The 25,402-nt window shown below is 44.2% G+C and overlaps 1 protein-coding gene across 1 annotated transcript; it reads left to right on the top strand.

Annotated features, from left to right (window-relative positions):
• Window positions 1–1,910: 1,910 nt before the first annotated feature.
• On the top strand, window positions 1,911–25,210 carry sh3bp5b (SH3-domain binding protein 5b (BTK-associated)). The gene is made up of 9 exons (XM_020107034.2): window positions 1,911–2,202; window positions 3,373–3,435; window positions 8,992–9,120; window positions 20,274–20,438; window positions 20,583–20,713; window positions 21,032–21,074; window positions 21,260–21,479; window positions 23,021–23,374; window positions 23,929–25,210. Exons 1-9 carry the CDS (start codon window positions 2,125–2,127, stop codon window positions 24,153–24,155), a joined length of 1,410 nt encoding a protein of 469 aa, XP_019962593.2. The 5' UTR covers window positions 1,911–2,124; the 3' UTR covers window positions 24,156–25,210.
• The last annotated feature ends 192 nt before the right edge of the window (window positions 25,211–25,402 follow it).

Genomic DNA, 25,402 nt, shown 5'->3' with positions numbered 1-25,402 from the left:
TTGCATTTATGTTTATATATTAATTTTCCTGATCTCAAACAGACACAATAACTTTACTCTTGTATTCTGATAATATTCATTTACATTCACTCCAGTGTTTTCTATAATCCGACCGCAGCTTCACTCAGAACAAACCAAACAACTTGAAGCATAGAGTCAAGTTTCATGACCTGAGATCTGACACTGAATCACTGTCACAATTAAATATTTTCATTTGTATTAAAGACAAGGTTTGACTCAGTAGAGCTCATAACATTCCTGGATCCACTGCTTTGAGTTTCCCTGATGCAACATCCCGACAAGTTTCACATGCATCCATCCGGCTGCTTCAGTTTAATCCTGCTGACGAACACACACATGAAAACACAAGTTCCTCTGCAGAGGCAGCGAGGTGAAGGTTTGAGATGGATGACGATCCCAGGAGCTTCCTGAACACATCAACTGGACCCTCTGACTCGGACGGAGCAATTTATCACGGTGACCTTAAAGGACACGGGGGGTCGGGAGGGGGGAGTTGAGAGCGAGGTGTGACCGTCTCTGCGTCTTTTTCAGACACGTCCTGCTATTGAGACAAATCGGCTCAGTGAGACAGGAAACGTGCTGACGGGACGGAGATGTGACTCTGACTGAATATCTGGTTGTGTATATTTATCTCATGTGAATTCTGGTTGTAGTTGATTGTCAGAGTTTCCTGGAGGAAGACAAAGAGTTTATATCTAAAAACAAATTTGATATTTGGATTTGGAAAATAGGTTTTCAAGGTTAAATATGTAATTTCATCACTCAGATATGTTTTATCCTGATGTTCTCCCCTTATCCTGACTTTATCCTTTATCCTGATGTTCTCCTCACATTCTTTATCTTGACGTTCTTTATCTTGACGTTCTTTATCTTGACGTTGTTTACCCTGATGTTCTCCCCTTGCCCTGACTTTATCCTTTATCCTGACGTTCTTTATCCTGATGCAGGGCTCTTGAAGACTCTTGCTGCGTCAGCCTCCATCCTTGAGGTAAACAGGCCCTTGTGCTGGTTATGCAACATGTTTAATGTCCCCTCAGGCCTCTGTCTTCTCAGTCTCTGTACTTTCCTCTCCGCTGAGCAGGAGGAATGAAAACAAGAGATGTTGAGGTTGATGCTGAGCCTGAGAGTCTCTCTGACTGAGCTGATGCGTATCCGGAATGTTCGGAGTGATACGAACCCCCAGCAGATGAGTGAGAGACCTTTGGGATATTTGTTTGGCTGTTGAATCCAGTGCAGGATCTAAATGCATCTCAATCCGAGTGAGTCTGAATACGTCTCCCATTGGTTCGTCCACTTACATCGGGTTCGATCACCTCAGTAAACATTTCATCCAGTTCGTCCGATAGTCGCTGAGATATTCGAACGTTGGATCCAACCTGTAAAAATGATTCACTGGGACAAAATCTTTACAGGATCTTTTAGTTTCAATCACACGAGTGTCGACTCAACGGGACGTCACAAATACTGGATGATGCCATCTGTCAATCACACTGTGGGATCCACCCCTCATAATTCAGCTGTGTTGAAGAAGACTTGAAACCAGAGACTGAGACATGAACTCCTGAGGACAAAGTTTCCTGACGTTATAAATCAAGTGACCGTTATTTTCTCATCGACTTCTATAGAAACTACCAGTGGAGTCGCCCCCTGCTGGACGTTCAGTCTAACAACTTGGTTTAAATGAACGTAAATCTAACATGAATGTCGGGGCAGGAGAAATGTGGAGTCTTTTTTTATTTCCAGTCTTTTATTAGAAACTGTCCCTGCTCCTCCATCTTGTCATGATGACGCGTCACAGCTTTGTGGCACTAATCACACACCATACACCTCATCAGAAGGGGGCGTTCCCGGGGCGAGCAGATGTGCGGTGGTTTGATTCCCGGCTCATTGTGGAGACAGAACCAGCCGAGGACACACGCCTCCTCCTCCGCTGTGCCACAGACCCGCCGGACTCCAGCAGGATGCTCCTCTGAGGACAGAAGTCAAACCACCGGAGACACTGTCCTCTCCGTGAGTCCACCGGGACACCGACGCCTCTCCTGCCGGCGGTGGCCGCATGTTAGTGTCTTTGTTCGGCGGTGACATCTGTCCTCCACCCGCAGCATGGAGCAGCCGGAGAGGGAGCACAGGTCGGACGAAGACACGGAGTACGAGGACGAGGAGGTGGACCCCAGAATCCAGGTGCGTCTTCTTCACCGATTACTGCTCGATCGTTCGCGGCTGCACATCTGGACGCAGCTGCTGCTCCAGGTCACGTGACGTGTTGAAAATGTCCTGCAGCTGCGCGTGATGCGTTAATGAGCTGAACCTCTGCAGGCTCGCGCGCTGATTGGCTCCAGTTCTCTATTAAATATGCACATCTGCATTCAAACCATGTCAACAAGGAAGAGCGAGACAAAACATCTGGATGGAGATGAATGAATCTCAACCACGCGCACGTGGAGGTGATTCTTTAATTGGCTAATCAATTAATCGCTCGGGGATGAAAAGGTTTGTTGAGTTGATGAAGTTTGATTCATCCAACAACAAAACCTTAACTCTCTATCACACACACACACACACACTCTCTGTCTCTCTCTCTCTCTCTCTCTCTCTCCCTCCCACATACTGAGATTAACATAGTTGTGTCTCATTCATTATGTTTAATTTAGTCTAAACTGTCGTGAGTCTGATCCAACTGCTCCTCTCAATAAACTGAATGTGTTTGAGTTTCACAGAAAGACATTTTTAAGATGTCATGATGGACACGTGTTGACTGTTTCTGAGGATGAGGAAAAAGCAATAATTTTAAATAATGAGGAACTCAATTAAAGTATTTCAGGAAGTTCAGGGAAATGTCCGAACAATTGCGTCCTCACATTTTCCTGAGTTCGTGTTTGTCATGTGAAGCAGCAGCAGAGACAGAACATGACGTATACGTTCTGCTGTGGAAAGATCAGTGTTGTTGTTTACACAACATGGAAGACGGAATCCACCGACTCAGCTTCGAAGTTTATTTTTGTGTTGACAACACTTCCAGCTTTTGGACGTATCCGCAAAATCAACAAAAGCTTCACGTCTGTTGCATGTTGGAAACGTTGCACATTCTCCTGCTGGACTCTCCCAGATATTTTCCAGGGGGAAGATTTCTAGAAAATGATCCAGAATAAATGACTCACCACTCACACCCAGCCCCTTCAGGTGGTTTCAGGAAAATGTCTTTTGAAAGCACCTCTCGAGGGTTCATGAATATTAAAAAGAACATTTTTAATTTTAATGAATTCAGGATGTTGCCCTTCGTTTTTGTGTAACCACATGTTTTAGACCGTATCCCTTTCTCCTCCTTCACCTCTGTTATTCCCTCTCTTCCAGGGGGAGCTGGAGAAACTCAACCAGTCCACTGACGACATCAACAGATGCGAGACGGAGCTGGAGGTCAGTTTGTCCACACTCACGCCTCACGAGCGTGTGTCCGCAGGGTTTATCCGTGTTCTTGTGCCGCGTGTTGAATGTTGACAGACGTGTGCAGCTGATTCTCTTCTCGTGCTCTGCTCACCCAGATAACGAGAGTTGTGTTGACCCTGTGAGGAGATGCAGCATTTTCTTCTTCGACCTTTGCTTTGTCTCCGACTGTTTGTAAAGTGCACGAGCTGCCCTGTGTCAGCTGGTGTGCACGTACCGTGAATTGTCCTGTTTCTAGTTTAAAGGCGTCTAAAGCAATTTTACTGGCGCGGATAAGCAGAGTGACTTTCAGGGATCAGTCAGAGTTCAGCGTGTCGCTGGTCTCCTGTGAACACAACAGCAGTAATGAGATAGTCACCCGGGCCATCAGGGCCTGTTAACTTGCATAACCGATCTTTGTGTCCCAGTAAAAACGCAGCAGCTCCTCGGGGTCAACGTGCAAAGTCTTGTCTCCTGAGACGGAGCGTTGGGCCTCGTGTCACTCAGCCCGGAGGTTCGTTTGTGTCTTCGTGTTACTCTGAGGCAAATGAAGTTCTCTCTGCTGATGAGCTGGAACCAGGTGGTGGATGTGTCTGGATGATTGATTGGTGACGGTGATGATGAGGTGTATCACGCTCTCTGAGCAGCGGACTGGACCCCACAGTGACTCGCTATCCGATGGTGATGAGACGGCTTGTTAGCTGGTTAGCATGCTAACTTCAGTGCGTGAAGGGATTGTTACTTTGCGATTTTATTTCCCTTCCTAAAACAACCTGAGGTCCCCAGTGCAGATCCCCTCCAGGTTGCAGAGGTGAAATTAACCGGACGAGAGCTAAGCTTCATCACCTCTGCCCGGGAGGTTGTGTTTCCACCGCTTCCACCGTTTGTTCTGGATGGACGAATGTTGGCATCACTTTCTTTAACAGATCTTTAAGAGATTTACTGATTTCCCAGATAAATTCATGAATATTGATGACAAACATATTTTGATATTTGAGAGCGAAGCAGCTTGACTGAATTAAAGGGAAAAGTTGGGCCTTCTTGTGGGAGCTGGTCTAGTTCTTGCTGTCGTCATATAAACCCTTATTAGTGTCTTATTCTGTAATTCCTCCCGAATCTGCGGCGATGATTCATTTCAACAGGTGAAAACTTAAAGCCGCACTTGTGTTCAAAATGTAGGAAAGAGAGACCGAAACGAATCCAAGTGATCGTTTACACTGAGCGTTGTTAAACCTTGACAGATTTATCTTTCTGCTCTTTGTTTCTGGCTCCACGACCGTTAGAGGGACGGACAACTCAAGAACAGTCAGTAACAAAGCATCAGCCGCTGCATGATCGAGCGTTAAGGGTCTGATGGTTATCTCCCAACAGAAATGTAAATGACGTCAAACAAACGACAACAAATACTCTTGAATTTGTCCTTAAAGACGGATTTGTTCCGAAGTTTAAAGATCCAGAGGAGATGAATTGACACACTCGCACATAACTGCAAATATCTGTACACACAAATAAGACCAAGTATTTCTTTGGTTCAAACGCACAACGTGAAAACCGGTTGGTTCTGATACGAGTCATGATGATGTGATGCTGTACGCCCTCAGTACTGAGCTGGACTCCTCTAGATCTGAGAAGATAAGTTAATGAACTGGATAATCAAGTGGAAGTTATTATGCTCATCAATGAATCATTGTCATTTTCAAGCAAAGACGCTAAAAACGATCCGATTCCAGTTTCTAGAAAAAGAGTTTGTTGATTCTCATCAGAAACGTCTGAATCTGGTGGTGGACGTGTTTTAAAAGACGAAGAAACAATCGACAGACTAATCGATGCAAACATCGATGATGGAACTGAGATATGAAATTATTATTCTGTTTAAAATGAGTGACGCTGAACATTTATTGTCTCCTTCATGCATCCTTAGCTTGAGTTGAATAATATCCATGAGATCGTAGAACCTACAGAACATAATGTTTAGTTGCATTCCTCTCAGTCGTAAGAACGAGGTCAGAGACATCAGCGTCTTGCTCAAGGACACTAAAAACACTCATCATCACATGACCTTGACACCAGACATTCCCGCTCTGCTCCACGTACGACCACATAAACACACAGAGGGCTTCGATCCCATGTAGATTGCTGAGAGAATTGGTATTTCCCCTTTTTAAAAACATTTCAAATGACCGTTTTCCAGTTTGGGCCGAGCTTCCTGTTGTTCTGTTCCGTCTGACCCAGTGTCCAGACGGCCGACGTGGGGGAAGGTGACCGTGAGAGCAAGAACGGTTGGAGTGTTGTGGGAAACTCAGCGACGTTAAGAAGCCAGTGTACTTTGAAAGCAGCGATGCAGATGACATTTAATTTAGCAGATAAGTCGTAGACATAAACGCCTCGGGGCACAATCGTGTTGACGAGGTGAAGTGCGTCACAGTGCAGCGTCTAAGCCCGAGACGCTGCACTGCAGTCTGCATCACCGGCAGCAGAGAGGGAGACATTCACAGGGGGAGTTAAAGTGCTGACGTCCGGCTTTAATCTGAGTGTGTTTACACCCATAATCAAGAAACTGGCTCTTTTACCTTCAGTCACCAAGGTTATAAAGTTTCATGACTCTCTTCTTCTCTAGAAACTGAAACGCAGCACTTTAACCCCCATTAACCTTTCACTGCTGAAACAGTTAGCTGATTGATAAATGTTCAATAATGAAATGAAAATGAAAAACATTTCCCACCTTTTGTCTCACACTGGTTTTAAGTTGCAGCTGCAAATCACCACAAATTGCAGATTATCTTCTAGATTGAACCATTTGGTGAAAAACGTCTTGTCTCCATGACATCATCAGATATTCAGTGGTTTTGCTTAATTATGATTAAAATTGAAACTATAAAAACTGTAAAAGTCAATTATCATCTGACAAATTGATTAAAGAGCTGTTACTGCTATTAATGAGCCGGCTAACTTTCCCTAATAGGACTGAGACTGACGGGAGTTTCATTTGTTTTTCAGGTCATAAATAAACACAAATAAAAAAATGTAAAGATGAAAATACCAGATGGAAAGTTAATAGATCCATTTGAGGCATTTCAACAGAATCAACAAATTTACTGGGCCAGTGTGTGAATGATTCGTCCTCTGGGGACCATGCAAATTGGGGGGAAAAAGAAATTCCCCTTATAGAAGTCGAGATCAGAAACTTAATGACAAGAAACTAATGTTCAGGAACGTTAGTTTCAGTCATCTGTGCCGGTGACAACTCGTTTCATCCACATGTTGAGGATGTGCAACTGAACTAAAACTGTGTGAAATAAAACAGCGTGCGTATTGTGAGGCTGCTGAGTTCTTACGTTTTCTACTTTAGTTTGTGACGTGTGGTTAAATTTAAACGGGGGGCGGGGGGGGGGGTGGGTGTATTTTTGTGTAAGCATAACAGGAAAACTTAAGTGAGTTAGGAATTTCTTCAAAGTTCAACATATTAACATTTAAAGATTGTTTTTCAGCAGATGAAATCTAATTCAGCCTTTTAATCAAATCCAAAGTGACGTTTCTTCTTTATCACACACACACTTTACAGTCGTAACACTGGAGAGTCTCTGCGGACATCAACAACATCTTGACATCAGACCAAGAGAAAAAAGCTGCTTCTCATTTTCGGTCTCAGCTGTGGCAGGCAGATTTCTATCAGCTGTAGCTAAGCAGCAAATTAAAGCTGGCTCCATGAGTCGGTTGAAAACATTCTCAGACTGACATTTAACTTGTAAGGAAGTGAAAAACAAGAAAAAGATTGAGGACAAATAATCTGGTGGATACGTACCTGACACATTCAGAGGATGCGTCAAGAGGCAGAGAGCTAAAACTTTAACAGAAAACTTTGAATAACTTCAAATCATTCACATGTTGAGAAAAATGACAAATTCATGGAGTTTGTCGAAAAGATCTGAGTGAAGAGCAGCACCGAGCTGCTGACGTGGGTTTAAACTCTCAGTGACGTCTGGGATCAGTCACAGTGGCAATGAAATCTCTTATTATAATAGTTAGTTGTCTTTATGATACTTGTATATACTACTATAAAAGTTTACTACAGTTAACTCCAGGCAGGAAACTAGTTAAAGTTTGTTTAATGCTTAGAATGACAGTGTGTTGTTGAAACATAGTGTTTTCATTAGATCACGTGAGTTAATAAACTGAAGTGAACTCACAAATAATTTATTTATAAGTTGATATATTAGACGTTAATCATATGTTGAGGTAAATCAGATTTTCTTCATGTCTGTAAACTGCATCTCTAGATTATATTTATTCATCCACAACAACATGGTGATAATACGATCCCCTCTCTGGCTCCAGTTTAAACGTTCACCCACAGGTGGAGCGAGGGGACGTGGCCGAGAGACGGAGACTTGCATCTAATGTCCACAGAATTTCTAAAGATCCGTGGAGCAACGAGTCGTCTCGTGTTGTTGTGAAAGAATGTGAAGTCCTGCAGCGTCGGGGTCGGCTCTGTTTATTCCCATCGCGCCTGAACTTTTCATTTACTGGGAAAAATGCAAATGTCTCTTGCTGCTGAATGTTGAGACTCATCCGAACATGTCTCTGTCTGGTGGAGCCGTCTCCTCTGATGAATCACAGTTGAACCTGTGCTACTTAGAATCTGAAGGTAAAGAGCGGCACTGAAACCTGTCACCTGAGTTTTAATTGAATCAAACACAAGCTTTTGTCTCAACAAGCTGTTTTTCCTCTTTAACGTTTAAAGGGTTCTTGTGCTCGACCTTGTCCTTCAATGTAACGACCTGGGATCGAGTCCGCTGCTGCTCAACATCCCTGATGTCACTTGTATAACTGACCCTCGCTGCCCCTCCCCCCACGGAGCGATGGAAGGAGGGGCGGGATTAAAAAAACGAAAAGATTTTTTATCTCACTCTCTCTGTTCTTTCCTTCGTGTTCTTCCTTTCAGATCAATTACGTGACCACGATGACATTTCAGAGCCGAGTCACTCTGAGAAATTCCCTTTGATGAGTTCAAGCGAACGAACAGAGCGCTCTGATACGGAACAAGCGGCGTGCTGCGTGCCAGATAACAGAATTACATCAGACGTTAACTTTTCACAGGCCTTTCTGGCTTCTTCTGTGTTGCCTTAGCTCTCACTCTCATAAAACTGTGTCAGCGTTTTCTGACACATGATGTGAAAATACTTTGCGCAGATTATATTAAGTTTAATGGTCGGGGGTCAAAGTTTCTCATCCATTATGTGGAACGACATTTTTGCGGTTTTATCTTGGAGTTCTTGGGTTTTACAGCAGATCAGTGAGTTGTGTCCACTTGTGACTCGACGCAGAGGCAGGTTTCATTTCCTGTGTGTTTGATTCTGAACAAAACCATCAAATCCCAGCATTAAGGGAACATGAATCAGACGTCAGCGTGTGAGTTCTTGACTAAATTGAAATATCTAAACGTCTCCCAGTATTCACACACGTTGCCAGAATATCCCGAACACAAACACCGCTGTCTTGTATTTATTTTTTCTGAAAATGTGAACAAAGTCTTTTCTTTCTTTCAATCAGGACTCAAGGCAGAAGTTCCGCTCCGTTCTGGTGGAGGCCACGGTGAAGCTGGATGAACTGGTGAAGAAGATTGGCAAAGCCGTTGAGGAGTCGAAGCCGTACTGGGAGGCCCGCAGGTTGGCCAGGCAGGTCAGTGAGCAGAGGGCGACGTCTGTGGTTGGGTTTGGTTTTGTCTCATTGTGCCAGGAGAGCAGAAGTGCTCGGTCCGAGCTCGTTATTAGCTCTGGTCACATGGAACATCAGACTCGCTGCTCGAGGAAATATTTTTGAACTCGATTCAGACGTTAAATTGATCAGAAGATTATCATCTTCTGTCGAATCCATCACCCACTTGACTGCAAAATATTTTTGTCTGCTGCTTAACAAATTCGTTTTGGAATTAAAAACAGTGACTTCTGAAACTATTCTCATTGTTCATGGAGGATTCACCAGATTTCCTTCGGTCTGGTGTTGGATCGTGTGAATTGTTTCTAGTCTCCAGGACTTTGAAGGCAGACCACTGGAATGAAAGGGCGTGCGATCATCTTTTTCATATTGTGTTTTTTACAAAGTTGATACCAGGTCGTCTGAACACACTTTCAGGACAGAATCACTTCTGTATTCATGGTGTTAAGTCGAGGTTTGTCGCCTCCAGCAAGAAGGTTCCTGGTTCAGATCCCGGCTTGAGAAGTTCTCCTTGTGTCTGAGTGGGTTTTCTGTTGAGACTCTTAATTGACTGTTGGTGCTAACGTGGTTGTTTCTCTGCGATACACTGGAGACCTATAATGAACCTTTTTGAAAGAGCAGCGTGTAAACAGCTGTTTTTTAAATGATTTGCATTGTTCCAGTTGATTTCATCTGGACTTGTCATTTGTAGTTTCCCCTGTGGGGGGTTCTGCTTGGTTTAATCTGAATCCATTGCTTTTCTTTCTAAATAACGTTTTGAGTCTGGTTCATGAGGACAAATGCAGAAATTGGGCACAGCTTAGAAATTCTATCAAAAGGAACTACACAATCATTTTAGATCACAATCTCTGTTCCCGTTTCCTCACAGTGCGTGTCTGTGTGTAAATAAAGCAGGAAGCAGCCACCTGCTCCTCTCGATGAGCGTCCCTGCAGCTGTGAGAGCTCGGTCAGGGAGCGCGGCAGCGACGGAGCCTCTAAAAGACTTTATTGTGTTTCTCTCTCATGGCTCACATAGGAAGACCCTCTGTGGTGTTCATGATGTCACATAGATTTGAACAGTCTCTGTAAGTGCGAGTGGGAATTTGCCTTTTCATGCTGAAACACAGGCGATGGTGAAAGAGTTTCTGTGAAGCAACTGGAGTTCCTCTTTCTGAGCTGTGACCCATTTTTCAACTCATTTACACCAAAGATTTCTTAATCCTCTGATTCTCTTTTTAATGGGAATCCAACCATCAACACAAATCTCTGGATCCATTGAGAATGAAGATTTTAATAAGAGCAGAGCATCTTAAATGTTTTGTCAGGATTCTCCTCCGGGCTTTTGTTGTGTTAAGCGTCTTGATTGTGAGGTGCAGCGTGTGATTGGTTCACTTCCTCCCACCTGTCAGCTCACCTGATCAACTTTCACTTCCTCTTCCAAAGAACGTGTCCGGAACGACTCGGCCTCTAACTGTGAACGTGTTCACTGCCCCGATCCGACAGAAAGAACAGCAGAGTCGATGCTTCTGTTATCAGTGAAACGTCTTCGTCTCTGGGCTGTTGCTGCACATCCTGTTGTCACTTTAGGCATTAGTTGTTGTGTCGACATGAGGTCGAGGTGACTCGTAGCTTACTCATGGCCAGTGCTCGGTTAAAACCACCGCCTGGTTTTTCTAATCTCACCACAACTTCTACGACCTAATAAACCATTTCCCATCCGACGTATCTTCCGTCTTTCTAATTCAAATGCCTCTGTGTGAAGCTTTGTATCAACGGTGGAGGGTAAATGTCAGTTTGTCCGCTCCCCCACCTTCTCTCTGATGGAGGCAGGCTGCAGTTTTCATCAGATCTCCTTTCTCTCTGAATGAGATTTGGTTTTTTGTCTTATGGTTCAAGAAAGAGCTACAGTTATTTTTGAATCATTGGATAATGAATGATGGAAATGGTGGAGTGAAATCAAAACCTCACAGTGGGGGTCAGTTAAGTTTAGCAGCATATTATCAGGACGAGGACGAACACTTGGTTGTGTGATCGTGGGTCTGTTGAGTTTGTCCTCCTCTCCAAACTATGGATTGAGTCTTTGCAGTGACATTCATGGTCCTCAGAGGATGGACGCCATGGCCTTTGTTGATCATCCTCCTTTTCTTCAAGTGCCCTCGCCCTCTACATCCGTGCTTTTTGAAACAAATCAGCGGTAATCAGTCTTTCTCTGCACGATCAGGGAATCAATCGTCTGTTTATCTTCTTGTTTTCCTGCCAACTCTGTCTGATCTGCAGGAAAAAACGAGCAGCTGCCTCCTCAAGGCTTCTGGGTCCTTTCCAAGAAGGTACGATACTTTGACTCCCTGCAGCTTTGTAGACTTCTGGTGTCTCTAGATTTTGTTTTCAGCCTCTGAAACGAGGTCATTGGAACAGAAATAGAAAAAGAGTAAACAAGTGAACGTTTGTCGGAGGCTGTTAATCTTTCTTTCTTGTCAACAAGGGTGTCTAACGTCTTTAACAAACTGTTATCAGCTCGTGAGAGTCTCGGAGATAGACCTAGCCACAGAACTCAAATCGCCTTGATGTCAGTTATTTTAATGATTTGCCAACTAAAAATATCCCAGTTCAAGACACACTGCGTCTCTTTGTCCCCGACCTCATGTAGCCTTCCATCAGTCTTCTTTCTGGGCTCTGCCCTCTCCGATTCTTTCCTCCTGTCTTCCATGTTTCCTTTTCTTTCAGTCCACCTTTCCCCTGAACTCAGCGCAGTCTTTACAAAACTTCTCCTTGTTTCTTTGCCTCTTTGGAAAACCTCCCTCCGCTGCTCCCACGTGCAGTGTGATTAGAAACACATTATTTGCTGTAGCAGATAAGCGGCGGGCAGCACCCAGGGAGCGGCCGGTGGAGACAAACGACTCAGTTTGACCTTGACTCCAGATAGAAGATAAAATGCAGGCGTATCCCGCTGGCAGCAGATGAACAAAAAGGGTTTCTCCTGCGGAGTTTTACCAAGTTCTTTATTAGATGATTTATTCTATGTTCAGCTTCATGTGCTTAGAAATGAAGGTTTTAATGATCCTGGTCAGTCTTGATCTCTGCGGTGAGACTGTCTGACTTCGAGATTATAATAATTCTTTTTAGAACAGCTCAGATTTGGTAAAACAACTTGTTAACTTTCTCTCCTGTATTTAATCAAGAATAAAAACTTCTGCTTAAGACGTCACCTGCAGTAAAACCTTTTCCCTCCGATCGTCTGTAGTGGACTCTCCGGGTCAGCGTTGTGTCAGAGCGGCTCAGATGTGTTTTTGTGATTGTTAAACTCTGACACACACATTCTCCTGTTGGCCTGAGCAGCACGAGGAGAAACAAACACTTTGAATTAACCGTGTAAATCCAGTGATTCTGTTGATTCCACTGACACACATGAATTCTCTGTGTGACCCAGACTGGTCTCTGTTTCTCAAGGACGAACAGAAAGATGCATAAATCCAACTGAAGACCTAAACGTGAGGGAGCAGCGTCTGCAGCCGTGAAGAAAGTGGCTTTAACCTCTTCTCTTTCCCACTGATCTCCCACATGATGCACTCAGCCACTCAGGAAGTGGGTCAGGGTGACGAGGCTAAAAACAGTGAGAGCACATCGTCACATTTTTAAGTGCTGACTCCGATGAGACTGAGCGATGTCGCTGTATCTGAAGTTAAACTTTCAGCAGAAGGTTGTTTTTTTTTTTGTTTTTTTTTTAAACATCATGAAATATGCATCAGCCTCACTTTCTATTCCTCTGGGCTGCAGATAAAAAATGAGGGTGTCAGACTTCCTCACACAGAATTAGCTGTCAGGTGCCAACACAGAAACACACTCACATATCCTGACTTCTGAGGAAATCTCACTTTTCACTTTCTCCATTAGTATATTTTAAGACTTCCCCTGAATCCAGTAAATGGAGTGTTTGATCATTCAGAGCCGCTCTAATCGTCCTTCTAGCTTTTTCTGTTTTATGAGCGTCAGAGCTGCAGTGAATCCTCGGAATCTGCTGCTGGAGTGGATGACTCAGTTCCTCAGAAGCCGTCCAGTCAGTTCTGCAGCACCAGTCTGTGTCTGCAGGTTGTCGGAGTTTAAAAGACAGGAAGTTCCTGCGCAGGATTTAGAAGCAGATCCAAATCGAGCCTCTCCCAGAGGTGGAAGAAAATGAGGAGGTGTGCATGACTTTGCAGTTTCCAGATCAACACAACTTGTTTTTCTGGAGGTTTGTGTGAATAGACAGTGACTCCAGATCTCCACGTCCTCCCATTGTGCAAACATGAAGCCAAAACATCTCGACCACGGACACCGCCGGCTTCACGTCATATGAGTCTGTGGTGATCGTTGAGTGGAGCCACGGCAGCGAGATGAGCTGTCAATCATGATGTCTCAGCCCATTTTCATCAGAAACACTTGAACATCGGTGTGATAAGAACGAGCTAAAAGGTCAGAAACTTTATTTGAGACGTTTTTCAAGCCTCAGATTTAAAATCACAGTGAAAGATGTTTTCTTTTTTTGTGGTCGACTTAAAGCTTCACCGCCTCCTGCGGGTCGTCCTCATGACGGAGGCCGGAGTTTGAACAGATGTCAGATTAGTGAGAGGAAACGAGGGAGAGAAGAGGAGGGTGGAGGGGCGGGGAGCAAATCCCCGGCTGAGGAGACGATGAAATGCTCGATGTGGAGAGGAGAGATTTGCTGGAGGGGAGAGAAGAGGGATAAAGAGAGAGGAGGAGGAGGAGGAGGAGGAGGAAGGCTTCGCTTGCTGGACCTGAGTGTTTTCACTCAGGGACGCTGGTGAACAGCAAAACCTGCGTGTCCTCTCCGATCAGACAGACGGGACCCTGAGGGGGGGGGGGGGGGGTTAATATATTTCACCCTGAGAAAATGACTGTGCAAATACATTTCTTTAAATGACGACTCAGCAAAATCTGTGGTGAAGAACCGACGTGTGGAATATGTGAAGGTTTAATTATGGGAGGGAATTTTTTAGATTTTTTTTGCCTCTTGAGCTAAAACGTCCGTGAAGATCCTCCTTCATATTTTGAGTTTGAGTCTTATCTCTTCTCTCCGTGTTGCTTGTTCTTATCGTCTCCTCCTCCTCCTCCCTCTCTCTTTCTGGCCCCGCTCTCCTCCCCCTGCTGGGGGGAGGTTTGTTGGCAGGCAGAGCACATCAGTGGTGCTGATGGATGAACTGAAGTGGACGGATTGAAAGATGGAGGGATTGGAGGATTCAGGGGAGGAGGGGTGGAGGAAGCTGCTGCAAGGTCAAAGCCATCTGGTTTGCGTTGGCCACCTGGGTCGCTGTGTGTTTGTGTGTGTTTGTGTGTTTGTGTCATGTTGTGTTGCCACCAGCCCGTCCGTCGTTGCATAACATCTCTGGCACTCATCATGGGAGCAGCTCAGACTCTCTGGATTTATGTTCATCACAGAATGTGATAAAAAAAAAAACACAATATTAACACAATGATTCATCACATTGGTTTAAAGAAGCACCGAGTACAAACCGTTAGTTACCGTTGCCATGGAGGTCGTGTGTTGTTTGTTTATTTATAAGTAAGATTTGATGGAAACACGGTGGGAGGATGTGACGTGTGTCCGAGAAGAGCTCCGTCCATTGTGATCTGGATCAGAGGGCGGATCCGGGATTAAGTGATTTCTTCGACATTGTGAGACGTGAGACATGAAACGTCTCTGAATATGGACTGAAGTGAGATTAGCTCTTAGTCAGACGTTAGCGAGCGACTCATGGAGAAGTCGTCCTGTAGCAGTCGGTGCACGTTCGTGCGTGGGATCAGTTGCATATTATCTCTTTTGGCAGGATTACAAACCCCGGTTTAAAAATGAAAATCTTGCTGCAGGTCTTGCGTCTGTCCAATAGAAACATTCTGTCTTTCTCTGCTTGGTTGTTCGTCCTGAATGTTCAGCACTTGTGTTTAATATGCAAATGTAATTTGTAGTTTGGGTAAAACACCAGCTCCAGTCGACTAAACCTGTGTAAGTGAGTCCGTGCTTCTCTCAGCGGTGCTTCTCCTGAGCCCGGACAGATCTGGGTTAATTCGTCTATTGAAGAGCGTGAAGCGGACATCGCAGGCGGAGCTTCCTCCCCGCTGCTTAAGTCATCTACGGTGTGTTCAACCCTGAAGCTCTCTCAGAACTGTATCTAGGCCAGACCCGGTTCATTCATCTCTCTAGGGGATCGAACAGCGTCATGAATTTTGGGTTTGCTTGAAGGGTTGGTCGGGGCATTCTGAGAAAAACAGAGAAACAGCGGTTGCACGGACTGCGGCCGCCGGCTGTAACGGTCGTTACTGTCCCAGATTTCTCTCTGTTTTTAGAGCATTAGCTGATTTTTCAAGTAAAATTCGTCAAATCAGGTCATTTTGAAAACAGATACTGTCTCCTCCTCTCCTCTCCTCTCCTCCTCTCTCTTCCTCCCTCCTCCTCTCCTCTCCTCGTCCTCCTCTCTCTTCCTCCCTCCTCCTCTCCTCGTCCTCCTCTCTTGCGTTGTAGACAAACAGCGATCTGATGAATGAAGGATGTAGATTCATATGTGAGATACACACGCCTGCGTTATTCCTCTCATCCATTTTGAATGAAAGTCCACTTCAGAGTGGACTCAGGGTTCAGCTCGGAGCTCGGAGCTCTGGTGGTTCTGCTGCTGCAGGATTCAGACGTGACCGCTTCTGTTTTCAGCTTCTGGTTCAGTTTTTTTTTAAATCAATTCAAGATTTTATCGACGTTAAATCTCTTCTGGTCATTTCCAGACTCTGAGCTCCTGCACTGCTGGACTCTGCTCTTAATCACTCTACTCAGTTTCCATGTTAGATTTATCTGTGATTGGTATGTGCACTAATCCTCATATATTATTCATATGTTTCTCATTAGTTGTAGTTTCAGTCAGTTGCCTGTAATATTCCATCGACTGTTTTTACAATATTTATCTATTTATTTCATTTAATAGAAAAATGTAAATTCCAGCTTTTATACTAATTGAGGAAACTATAGCTTTATAAATTTGTTTTGTGAGTGCGACACAATTATTTCATCTAGTTGCGTTTCACTTTCAGTTTGATTTTCTTTGTCACCTCAGTGAGTCTGGTTCCATCTGAACGTGTTGTAGTGAAAACAGACGATGTGAGTTTTATGTGTTCAACAGTGTGAAGGTCGAGGGTAAATCTTTTTTTATGATTTAAAGGCTCATTTCCCCTGAACGTCTTTCTCTTGACAGCTGTGACTGATAATGAGACGTCTCACTGTCCTCTCTCTCTGTCCCTCGTCTCTCTTCCTGCCTCTGCAGGAGTTCGGCCGATAAGGCCTTTATGGATGTTTGACTGAAAGCACGGATAATACAAATGTAATATTGAATTCAGCTCTGAAGAGGTTTCAGTGCGTCCTCCATCATTTTACTGAGAAGGTGTTTTACGTTGTGTCTTCAATGTTTTATGATAAACTGACTGATTTATATCAAGAGGAACGATGAATCTGTGAACCCGACCATTTCATTTCACGTATATTTGACTATTCAGACTATTTTCAGGGTTCATGTCTGTCTCTGGATTTAAAAACCATTTTGACACAAGGAGAATGAAACAGTGCTTCCTTCATCCGTGTGTTGCAGTGCAGTCAATGCAGTCACTAGGGTTGGATCACTTTAATGTGCGTTTCTCTGAGGGTGAGTTTAAAAGAGTTGATCTCGGAGCTCAGCTTCCCGTCTGACACCAGCACACGCTGTGTCCGTCTCCACGTTTCCACTGGAGACAAACCACAAAGTGAGGTCGTCTCTTCATGTGGACGAAGCCTCGCAGGGACACGTGTTCTGCTGAGTTTCCTTCCTCGCCCTCCCGTCACGTTGACCGTGACAATTCCATCCTACACATCCTACTCGCCCCCCCCCCCTCAATTATCCATCTCTCCCCCTGCCTCCCTCATTCTGTCACACTTGGGGAGGAGAGGAGATAAAAACCAGACGTTTTTCCCAGTAAACGTTTAAACTTTCCAGTTTCAAATCACTCGGTCAAAATTCACTTTAAAGCGAAGAAACGGTTTTTCACGGTTTTCTAAATGAAAGTGAAAGATGCAAAGTGAAAACAGACTCGAGTCGAAGCGTGACGACACTTTACGGAACAACTGAAGCTCAACAAGAGGCGAGCGACTGCGTACAGCACGAAAACAAAGGGTTTATTCTTTCACTCCTTCTTCTCTTTGTCCTACTTTGGTTTTTGTTGCGATCTCAGCTACAGGAAAGTGAAACATCAGCAGCGTCATCCTTTAGCCTGCGGAGGGATGAGACGGGGGGGGGGATGGGAGGGAAGGGAGGAGAGGATGAAAACATGAGAGAGACGAGAAATGGAAAAATAAAAGATAAAGATCTCTTTCAGTGTCGATATGAAAAACACCTGAGGAAAACTCGTATTAGATGAAATAATGCAGAAACAATTTGCACTCATACAATATATACCAAGAATTGGTTCTTTTTGTGTTTTCTGTATATTTATAGTTATTTAAAATAAAGTCAGTTACATTTGTTTGTCATAAAGTCTCTTAGGAATCATCGGCCAAAGTTTTTTCAGTATATATTTGACTTATCGGCCAATTCATCAGAAATATTCATTTATTATTCAATAGCTTTTCCTCTCTCCCTCTTCTGTTATCGTCTCTTCCCTCTGTCTCTTCCTCTCTGTCTATCTGTACCCATTTGTCTCCTTCCATCCATCTCCCGCTTTCTGTTCTTTCTCTCTCTGTGTTTGTCACTATCTATAAACCACTTCATCTTTCATCCCTCGCTCCCTCTCTCCTCCTCTCGTTTGCTCTTGGGCTTCATATTTTAATCACCCCGTGTGCAGCCTCTGAAACTTTCCCAGGGACGAGTCTCCGGAGAGAAGACGAATGTGTCGAGTAACTCGGAGCTTTTCGATCCTGAGCTGAGTCTCTGGGAGAAAAAACATTTTGCAGCGTCAATTATTCACGAGCTGGTTAAACAGAGAAAACATTTGATGGTAACTCAGAGAACGGAGGAGGAGGAGTTTGATTCTAACTGGGTCAAGTTCACAATCGATTTATTATTAACACGTATGTTCAAACCACCTTTTTAAAAAAGCACCTCGCTGCAGACGTGTTTTTCTATCATGAGATGTCGAAGCCGGGTTTTGTTTGTTCCTCGGTGTCGAGTGAACACGTCTCCCTCCACCTGGAGCAAGAGACGTTAACTCAGACTGAGGGAGACGTTACTGTAGGAAACACGTGGCGTCCTGCAGCAGCGTGGAACACAAAGACGACCACATCGCGGCAACAAGGCCGAGGTTGTGTGGACGTTGTCGACCGTCGATAATGACATTACAGCGAGCATGCGATGATGTCAGAGCAGACTGGGGGCTGATGGGAGAGAAACTCTGGCTCCGAGCTCTTCATAATTTACACACACGTGTTACACATGTTCACATGCATTTAAAAGTGGATAGTTGTGTGAGTCTCTGGTTGTAAATCAAATAGAACAACAGGAAATGATCAGTAAAGATTTAGTTCTGCTTTATTTTGGATTCACAGAAATGAAACTTATAACAACTTATGTGCTTCTTGAATCTGTCAAAAGAAAACGTGTGAATCAAAAAGACAAAATTATCTCAATCTAGGATTTCCAAAGTAAAGGTGTCAATTTAAACTTTGAGAAACAAACAGTGAGTCAAACATTAGTGAAGTTATAGTTTTCAACGAGGAAGATGTGAAGAAAGAAAATGTAGAAATAGTGTTGTGTTTAAATCAAACTAGATTTGTTCAGACTTATGCAATTATAATTTATAATAATAATATTCAGTTTGAAAAGAATGACCTGAAATGACAGAAACCATCTTTGACAAACGTCTTCTTTGTTTTTTAGTTTGTGCCATGTCCCGTCTGCTAACATGGAGGAGCTAGCGGACAAACAGAACTTAGTTTGATCAGTAACTGAATCTTTAAAATTTGATTTAATATTCAGTTAAGCTGCTTCACAGAGATCTGACGTCTCAGGTCGTCTCGGCTCACGTCGGCTTGTTTTTGTCTTAGTGCTGAGCTTGTTCCTCTTGAGCTCGTTTCTCTTGAGCTCGATTCTCTTGAGCTTGTTCATCTTGAGCTCGTTCCTCTTGAGCTCGATTCTCAGATTTTTATCTGAAGTCTTCATCCATCGACTTTGTTCTCGTTTGAAAACACATCAGCTCTTCTACAGATGAGCCGGCGTCCTCTCTCTGGAGCCGCTGCTGGTTTTAGATTTGAAAAAAAATGAAGATGCTCACAGCTTCTTGCTGATTGGATCTTTTCAGTCATGACGTAGTCTTCATTGATTCGTCAGGCTCCTGTCACGTGACCTCCCTCCAGAATAAAACACCCAGCATCAGCTCCCAGAGAAGAGACAACGTGGAGAATCAATCACCAGAGTCACGGACTCCGTGTCTCACTTGAACATTTCACTTTTGCTGCGTCTTGTTTTTAGCCGAGCTCTTTTCTCAAACAACCAAACGTCTGTGTACGTGAGTCATGTGACGTGTGTTCGTTTGGACGAGGATAAAAAGTGATTCGCAGACAAAACACTCGTGTGGACAGAGATTTTTTAATTTTAAAAACGCCGGCTTCAAACTAAAATGTAGTCGTCTCTGTTCAGAACCTCGGTCTGAAGGATGATAGAGCTGACGGCCGTCAGATAATTAAATATTATTAATAATGTGAGGATTATATTCAGTGTAGAAATAGAAAAACTAACTGTTTCTGACTTTTCTCATGAAATTCAAGATACTTTTTTATTTCCAGGCCTGTAAAAAAAATACAATTTTTATTTGTATTTTTTTCTGAATCCAACATTGATCAATGTGCAGTTCACAGCTCAGCTCCTGTGCTGCTCTATTAGATGTCACACACGTGATCAGGCTTCGCTCACACAATGAACACTGTGCGTCAGCGTGTAAAGCCTCAGCTGCACGGCTCCACATGAACGATGATGTCAGGGACGTCTCGTGAGGTTCGTGCTGTGAAACTGTTTAAAATGGAAAGTTGAAAATAAACCTGCAGACAAACACTCTTCAGTCCAGCTGCACTCTGATCCCCGAACAAAGAAACTCACCAGCTCCGTCATTATTCCAGTTGGTAACGAGTCTCTGTCCTGCAGGCGCAGCTGGAGGCCCAGAAGGCCACGCAGGACTTCCAGAGAGCCACCGAGGTTCTGCGGGCGGCGAAGGAGACCATCTCCCTGGCCGAGCAGAGGCTCCTGGAGGAGGACAACCGCCAGTTTGACTCCGCGTGGCAGGAGATGCTGAACCACGCCACCCAGCGGGTGAGGGGGGACATTTCTTAACCAACACTTTATTATTTTAACAAACATGCGACCCTCAACTGACGGGACACGGTTTGTTTATTCTTAATAAGACAGAGAGTTGATACGTTTCATCTGACGGTGGGTTCTGATTGGTCGTCACAGGTGATGGAGGCGGAGCTCGCAAAGACGAGGAGCGAGCTGGCTCACAAGGAGACGGCGGCAAAATACACGGCGGCGATAAGTCGCATGAAGCAGCTGGAGAAAAAACTCAAACGCACCATCAACAAGTCCAAGTAAGAGCCTCAGCTTTAAAATGGCTGCCGCTGGAGAGAGAACGAGGTCGAGTGGATTAGAGTCAGACAGATGTGATGTCATATAAATATGAATCCAGTCTGAGTTAGCAGCTTTGCCTCGTGTGGCCTCCGCAGGGACTTCGTCCCGCTCTGCACCGCTCACCCAACATCACCCACCCCTCCCCCAGGTTGCCATGGTGATGGTGTGTGGGCTGCTGTTTTCTGGGTTACATTGTATTTGTCCCCTCTGATCTAATCTCTTCTTTTTCTCTCCTGACCACTGCCCCTCCCCCTCCTCCTCCTCCTCCTCCTCCTCAGGCCCTACTTTGAGATGAAGGCGAAGTACTATCTGCAGCTGGAGGTACGTGGCGACCGCTCTTAGAGCTTCAACAGAAACATCAGCTGCTTTCAGAGATGTACTGAGTTTCTCCTGAGTCTCTCTCGGCCGGGCCCCTCGTTAAAAACTCCAGATAATATCTGAGTGAAGCTAGAACGTAAACAAGTGTGTGACGTCATCCTGATCCTCCTCCTCTCTCTCTCCTCCAGAACCTGAAAAAGAACGTGGACGAGCGACAGGCCAAGCTGTCTCAGGCCAAAGGCGAGTACAAGACGGCCCTCAGGAACCTGGAGATGATCTCTGACGAGATCCACGAGCGACGGCGAAGCTCCTCCATGGGCCCGCGGGGCCGAGGCGTGGGCGCCGAGGGCGACAGCGTTGCCGGGGACGACATCTCCACCTTCAAAATGGAGTCTGATGGAATCTCCAGTGAGTGCAGTGCGACGTGTTTGTTTCATAAACTTGATTCTCCCGATGAGTTAAAAGAACAATCGGACTCTTTTAGAGTTCAGCAACAGAATCAACCGGTTTTATTTCTGGAGCAGAAGCTGATTGTGTAAACTTGTTATTTAGTTGTTTGGCGGAGAGGATCAGATCAGAGCTCGGCTCCTGTGAAGCTGTGATTGACACTTGTTGATTGGAGACGGACTCAAAGAGCTTTAATTCGTTTATTTGAGAAAAGTCAAACACACAACGAGCTTCTTGTCCGCGGCTCTGAATTCCTGGTTGTGATTCTTGGAAAGTTTGTTAAAGGACTTCAGAGAAAACAAACTTACACAATCACAGTTGAGTTCCATTGAGTTTAATTTGAACTATTTCTTTCAAATTATCAAGTCGAAGGTCTTTGATTCGGTGCCAGAGAGAACTCGATGCTCTGCAGTGTGAGACAACAAGCAAATAGATAAATCACCAGTCGAACACATTTCAAAAAACTAAACACTGCAAAGAAATAAAAAAGATTTAGAACTGGGAGAAAACCCCGAAGCTTCAGTGAGAATCGTTCTTCACCAGAACAAACAATAAGAAGAAACTTCTCCAGACACAGTTTCCACTAAAACCTTAAAAATGAACTTGTGGTTTCAGCTTCTCCAGTTACTGGTTTCTTTAATTTTGTGGAATATTTTGGGGTTTTAGGATTTTGAACATTTCTGACATTGCAACTGAGAAAATAATAAATTCAGAAAAAGTGTCTCAGTAAAGTAAAACATCAGTTTTGTGATATTTTTTAAATTTTTATTACTTTTTGTCGATTGTAAAATCTGCTCCATCATTTTTTTTTTTTAAAGTTTCCTCCATCTTTGATCAACACGTTAAATTGAATTTCAAGGTTGATGACTGGTGTTTCTTGACCCAAATGCACTCTGGGAGTTGAAGTTCAAATCAATCTCTTAGCCCTGCCACCCTAAGCTGGTTTGAATCTTATTAAACAGATCGGTTGAACTCTGCACCAGAGTTAACTAAGGGGTTCCTCAGGGTTCTGGTCTCGGCCCAGTTTTATTTACCAGTTTGATTTGTGACGTTACGAATATAACTTCATTGATACAGTTTTTATTTTTAGAGTCTGTAACACAGAAACTTGGCTTTTGCCTTGAACATGGAATAAATAGGATGGTGTTGCCACGGTAACCCCAGAGCAGTGGAGACATCCAGTTGAATGTGATTTTATTATTATATCATGTGATGCGACAGTCAAGATTCCTCTCTCTATTTCTTCTCCACATCTTTCCATCTTTTGTCTCTGTTCATTCTCTTGTTTCTCCTCTTCTCTTGTTTCTCACGCTTCCTTTCTTCATCACCACCTTTCTGTTCCTTTCCTTCCTCACTCTATTCATCTTTCTTCCCTCCTCTGCACACGTTTCCCTCCATCCTTCCTTTTCTTCCTTTCCCATCTCATCCCATTTTACCACCTTTCCGTCCTCCTCCCTTCTCATAACTCCGCCTTCTTTCTGTCCGTCTCCTCCCTCCTGCAGTGGCGTCGGTGTGTTTCGATGATGACGTGTGTGGCGGCGGCGGCAGCATCATGTCTGAAGAAGACTCGGAGACACAGTCCACCTGCAGCCTGGGTTCGACTCCCAGCAGCCCACAGGATCTCATGTCGCCCTGCACCTTCGCCAGCTCCTCCTCTTCCTCGTACACGTCCTCCTCCGACTCTCCATCTCCGACTCCCTCGTCCTCGCCCTCCTCCCCTGCTCCTCCCTCCAGGCCCAGCAGCCTGGATCTTCCCAGCACCGTGTCGTTGTCGGACTTCAGCCTCATCTCGCCGGTGCTCGGGCCTCGCAGCGAGTGCAGCGGAGCGTCGTCGCCTGAGTGCGACCTGGAGAGAGGTGAGCGAATGGAAAACACTCGAGGGCGTATTAGTCAACGTGACAGCGAGTCGTAGATGAAACGTCGTCCAGAACAAAGTTGGGTTCAGAGCAGCTGTTCACTCAGATTAATGATTCTCCAGTTTTCTCTCCGTCACTTTAGTTTGACTTTTCATTTCAGCAACAAACATTATTTTTATGTTTTCTTTTTCAAACGTGAAAACATTTCACTGGACTGAACAAGTCGTCCCATCAAACCTTTCGATTTGAAGTGTTTAGTTTCTGCACTGCTTCATATGGAGCTTTTATTTTGAAAAGATGTGAACTTGTGTCAGTTCAGTTCAAATCATTCAAACTTATATATAAACAAATAAAAACCTTCTGTGTAGACAAACCACGTAGGATGAACACAAGGTTTTCTAACTTCCCTCTGCACTGTTTATAAAAAGTGACAGAATATTGTAGAAGAGCTTGAGAACGACTCACTAACGAGAAGGAATAATCAAGAGAACGAATGACATCTTACATTTAGGCCTAAAGACTTGTAACGATATTAATGGTTGATTGAATTTCAGGTGAGCGTGCAGAAGGAGCAGAGGGGGATCTGGATAACGCTCCCGCCACCAACAACAACAGCAGCAGCAGCAGCAGCAGCTCGGTTCCCGTCACCAAGAAAATCTTCAGCCTGGAAGCACGCTTCAGCTTCCTGAATCTGAGACGCCCTCGCCCCGACAACACGAAAAAAATAGACGGCTGCTCCCAGAAGGCCGAGCAGTCCGGGTTCACGGTGAAAGGAGTCTGACGGACAAAAAGAGAAGCCTCGACTCACTCTGACCCGACGATGAACGATTAAGAGACATTTACGAGCTTGGTACCTTTCCAAACTCCACCATGTTGAAAATGTGTTGGCGATGGTGTACAAATCTTGTTTGTGTTATTTTTGTCACACTAACAGCTGAACTGCTGCCTGCGCACGAACACTGAGCTGAGGATCATCTGAAACCTGCCGCATCAATGTTAATGATTGGTGTTCGATGGCTGTAAACCACAGAGGTGACGAGATGTCCAATAAATAAGTTGGTCTCTTAATGTCCTGCTGTACGCTCCCTGTTCCACCGCTCGTACCGTCCTCAACCTGTGTGTGTGTGTGAATCGTTCAGGCTTCGCCGTCGTGATCCTTCAAACGTCAAAGCTGCTAATTTTTTCCACGCAGCTACTCGACGAGTAATTCACGTTGGTTTGAGCTTTTCATGTCATTAAGATATCTGGTGCATATTCACAGTTACTGAGAATGTGTCCTGAGGATGAAAAGTCCCAGTTGCAGAATATAAATACACACAAACGGCTGAATGTGATTGTGTAACGTTGACTTCAAGTCCCTCTGTTTAGCACTGACTCACATAGATCTGAGTCAAAAACACAAGACTTTATAAACAGATCAATAATCAAAGCTACGTCAAAGCTGTGATAATAGTTCAATTTAAAATTGGTTGAATTTAATCATATTAATTTAATGTTCTGTTTCTAAATGCTAAACAGTGGGGCTTCAAAGTAAAGTGTTACCTGTTACGACTAAACTGAAAGAGTGTGCTGCTTTAAAGCGAGAGCATGTGACTTCTGTTTCTCTTAGAAATGAAAAGTTGAATTCATAATAAATAAAACTGAATCTTGTTTAAATCAATAACCTCTGGAGCTTTGCTGCGGCAGCGTCATAAGGTCTTGCGTGACCGTGGCGGGAGTTTGCTCGTGTACGTTGTTGACGTGTTGCTGTGTAACTTCTGAAAGAAAGACGACACATTGTAACATATTTCTTCTTTTTACGAATGAAAAGTTAAATTAATAAAAAAAATCAAACACACTGGTGCGTGTGCGGAATATTCTCAGACGTTAGCAATCAGTAACGTTCCTGACTCAGATTCTCTGGATTTTATTATGAAACTTTTTTTAATGGGCTTCTCACAGAATTTAATTTGTCCTTATTCTGTAATTACCATCCGGGGGAAGCGTGACCTGCTCGGTCATTTTAATATTAGTTTATGATTAATGAAT

This window comes from Paralichthys olivaceus, chromosome 13, assembly GCF_024713975.1.
Source record: "Paralichthys olivaceus isolate ysfri-2021 chromosome 13, ASM2471397v2, whole genome shotgun sequence".
NCBI lineage: Eukaryota > Metazoa > Chordata > Actinopteri > Pleuronectiformes > Paralichthyidae > Paralichthys > Paralichthys olivaceus.
The sequence above is the reverse complement of the archived record's forward strand: the minus strand, read 5'-3'. Positions and strand labels throughout refer to the sequence as shown.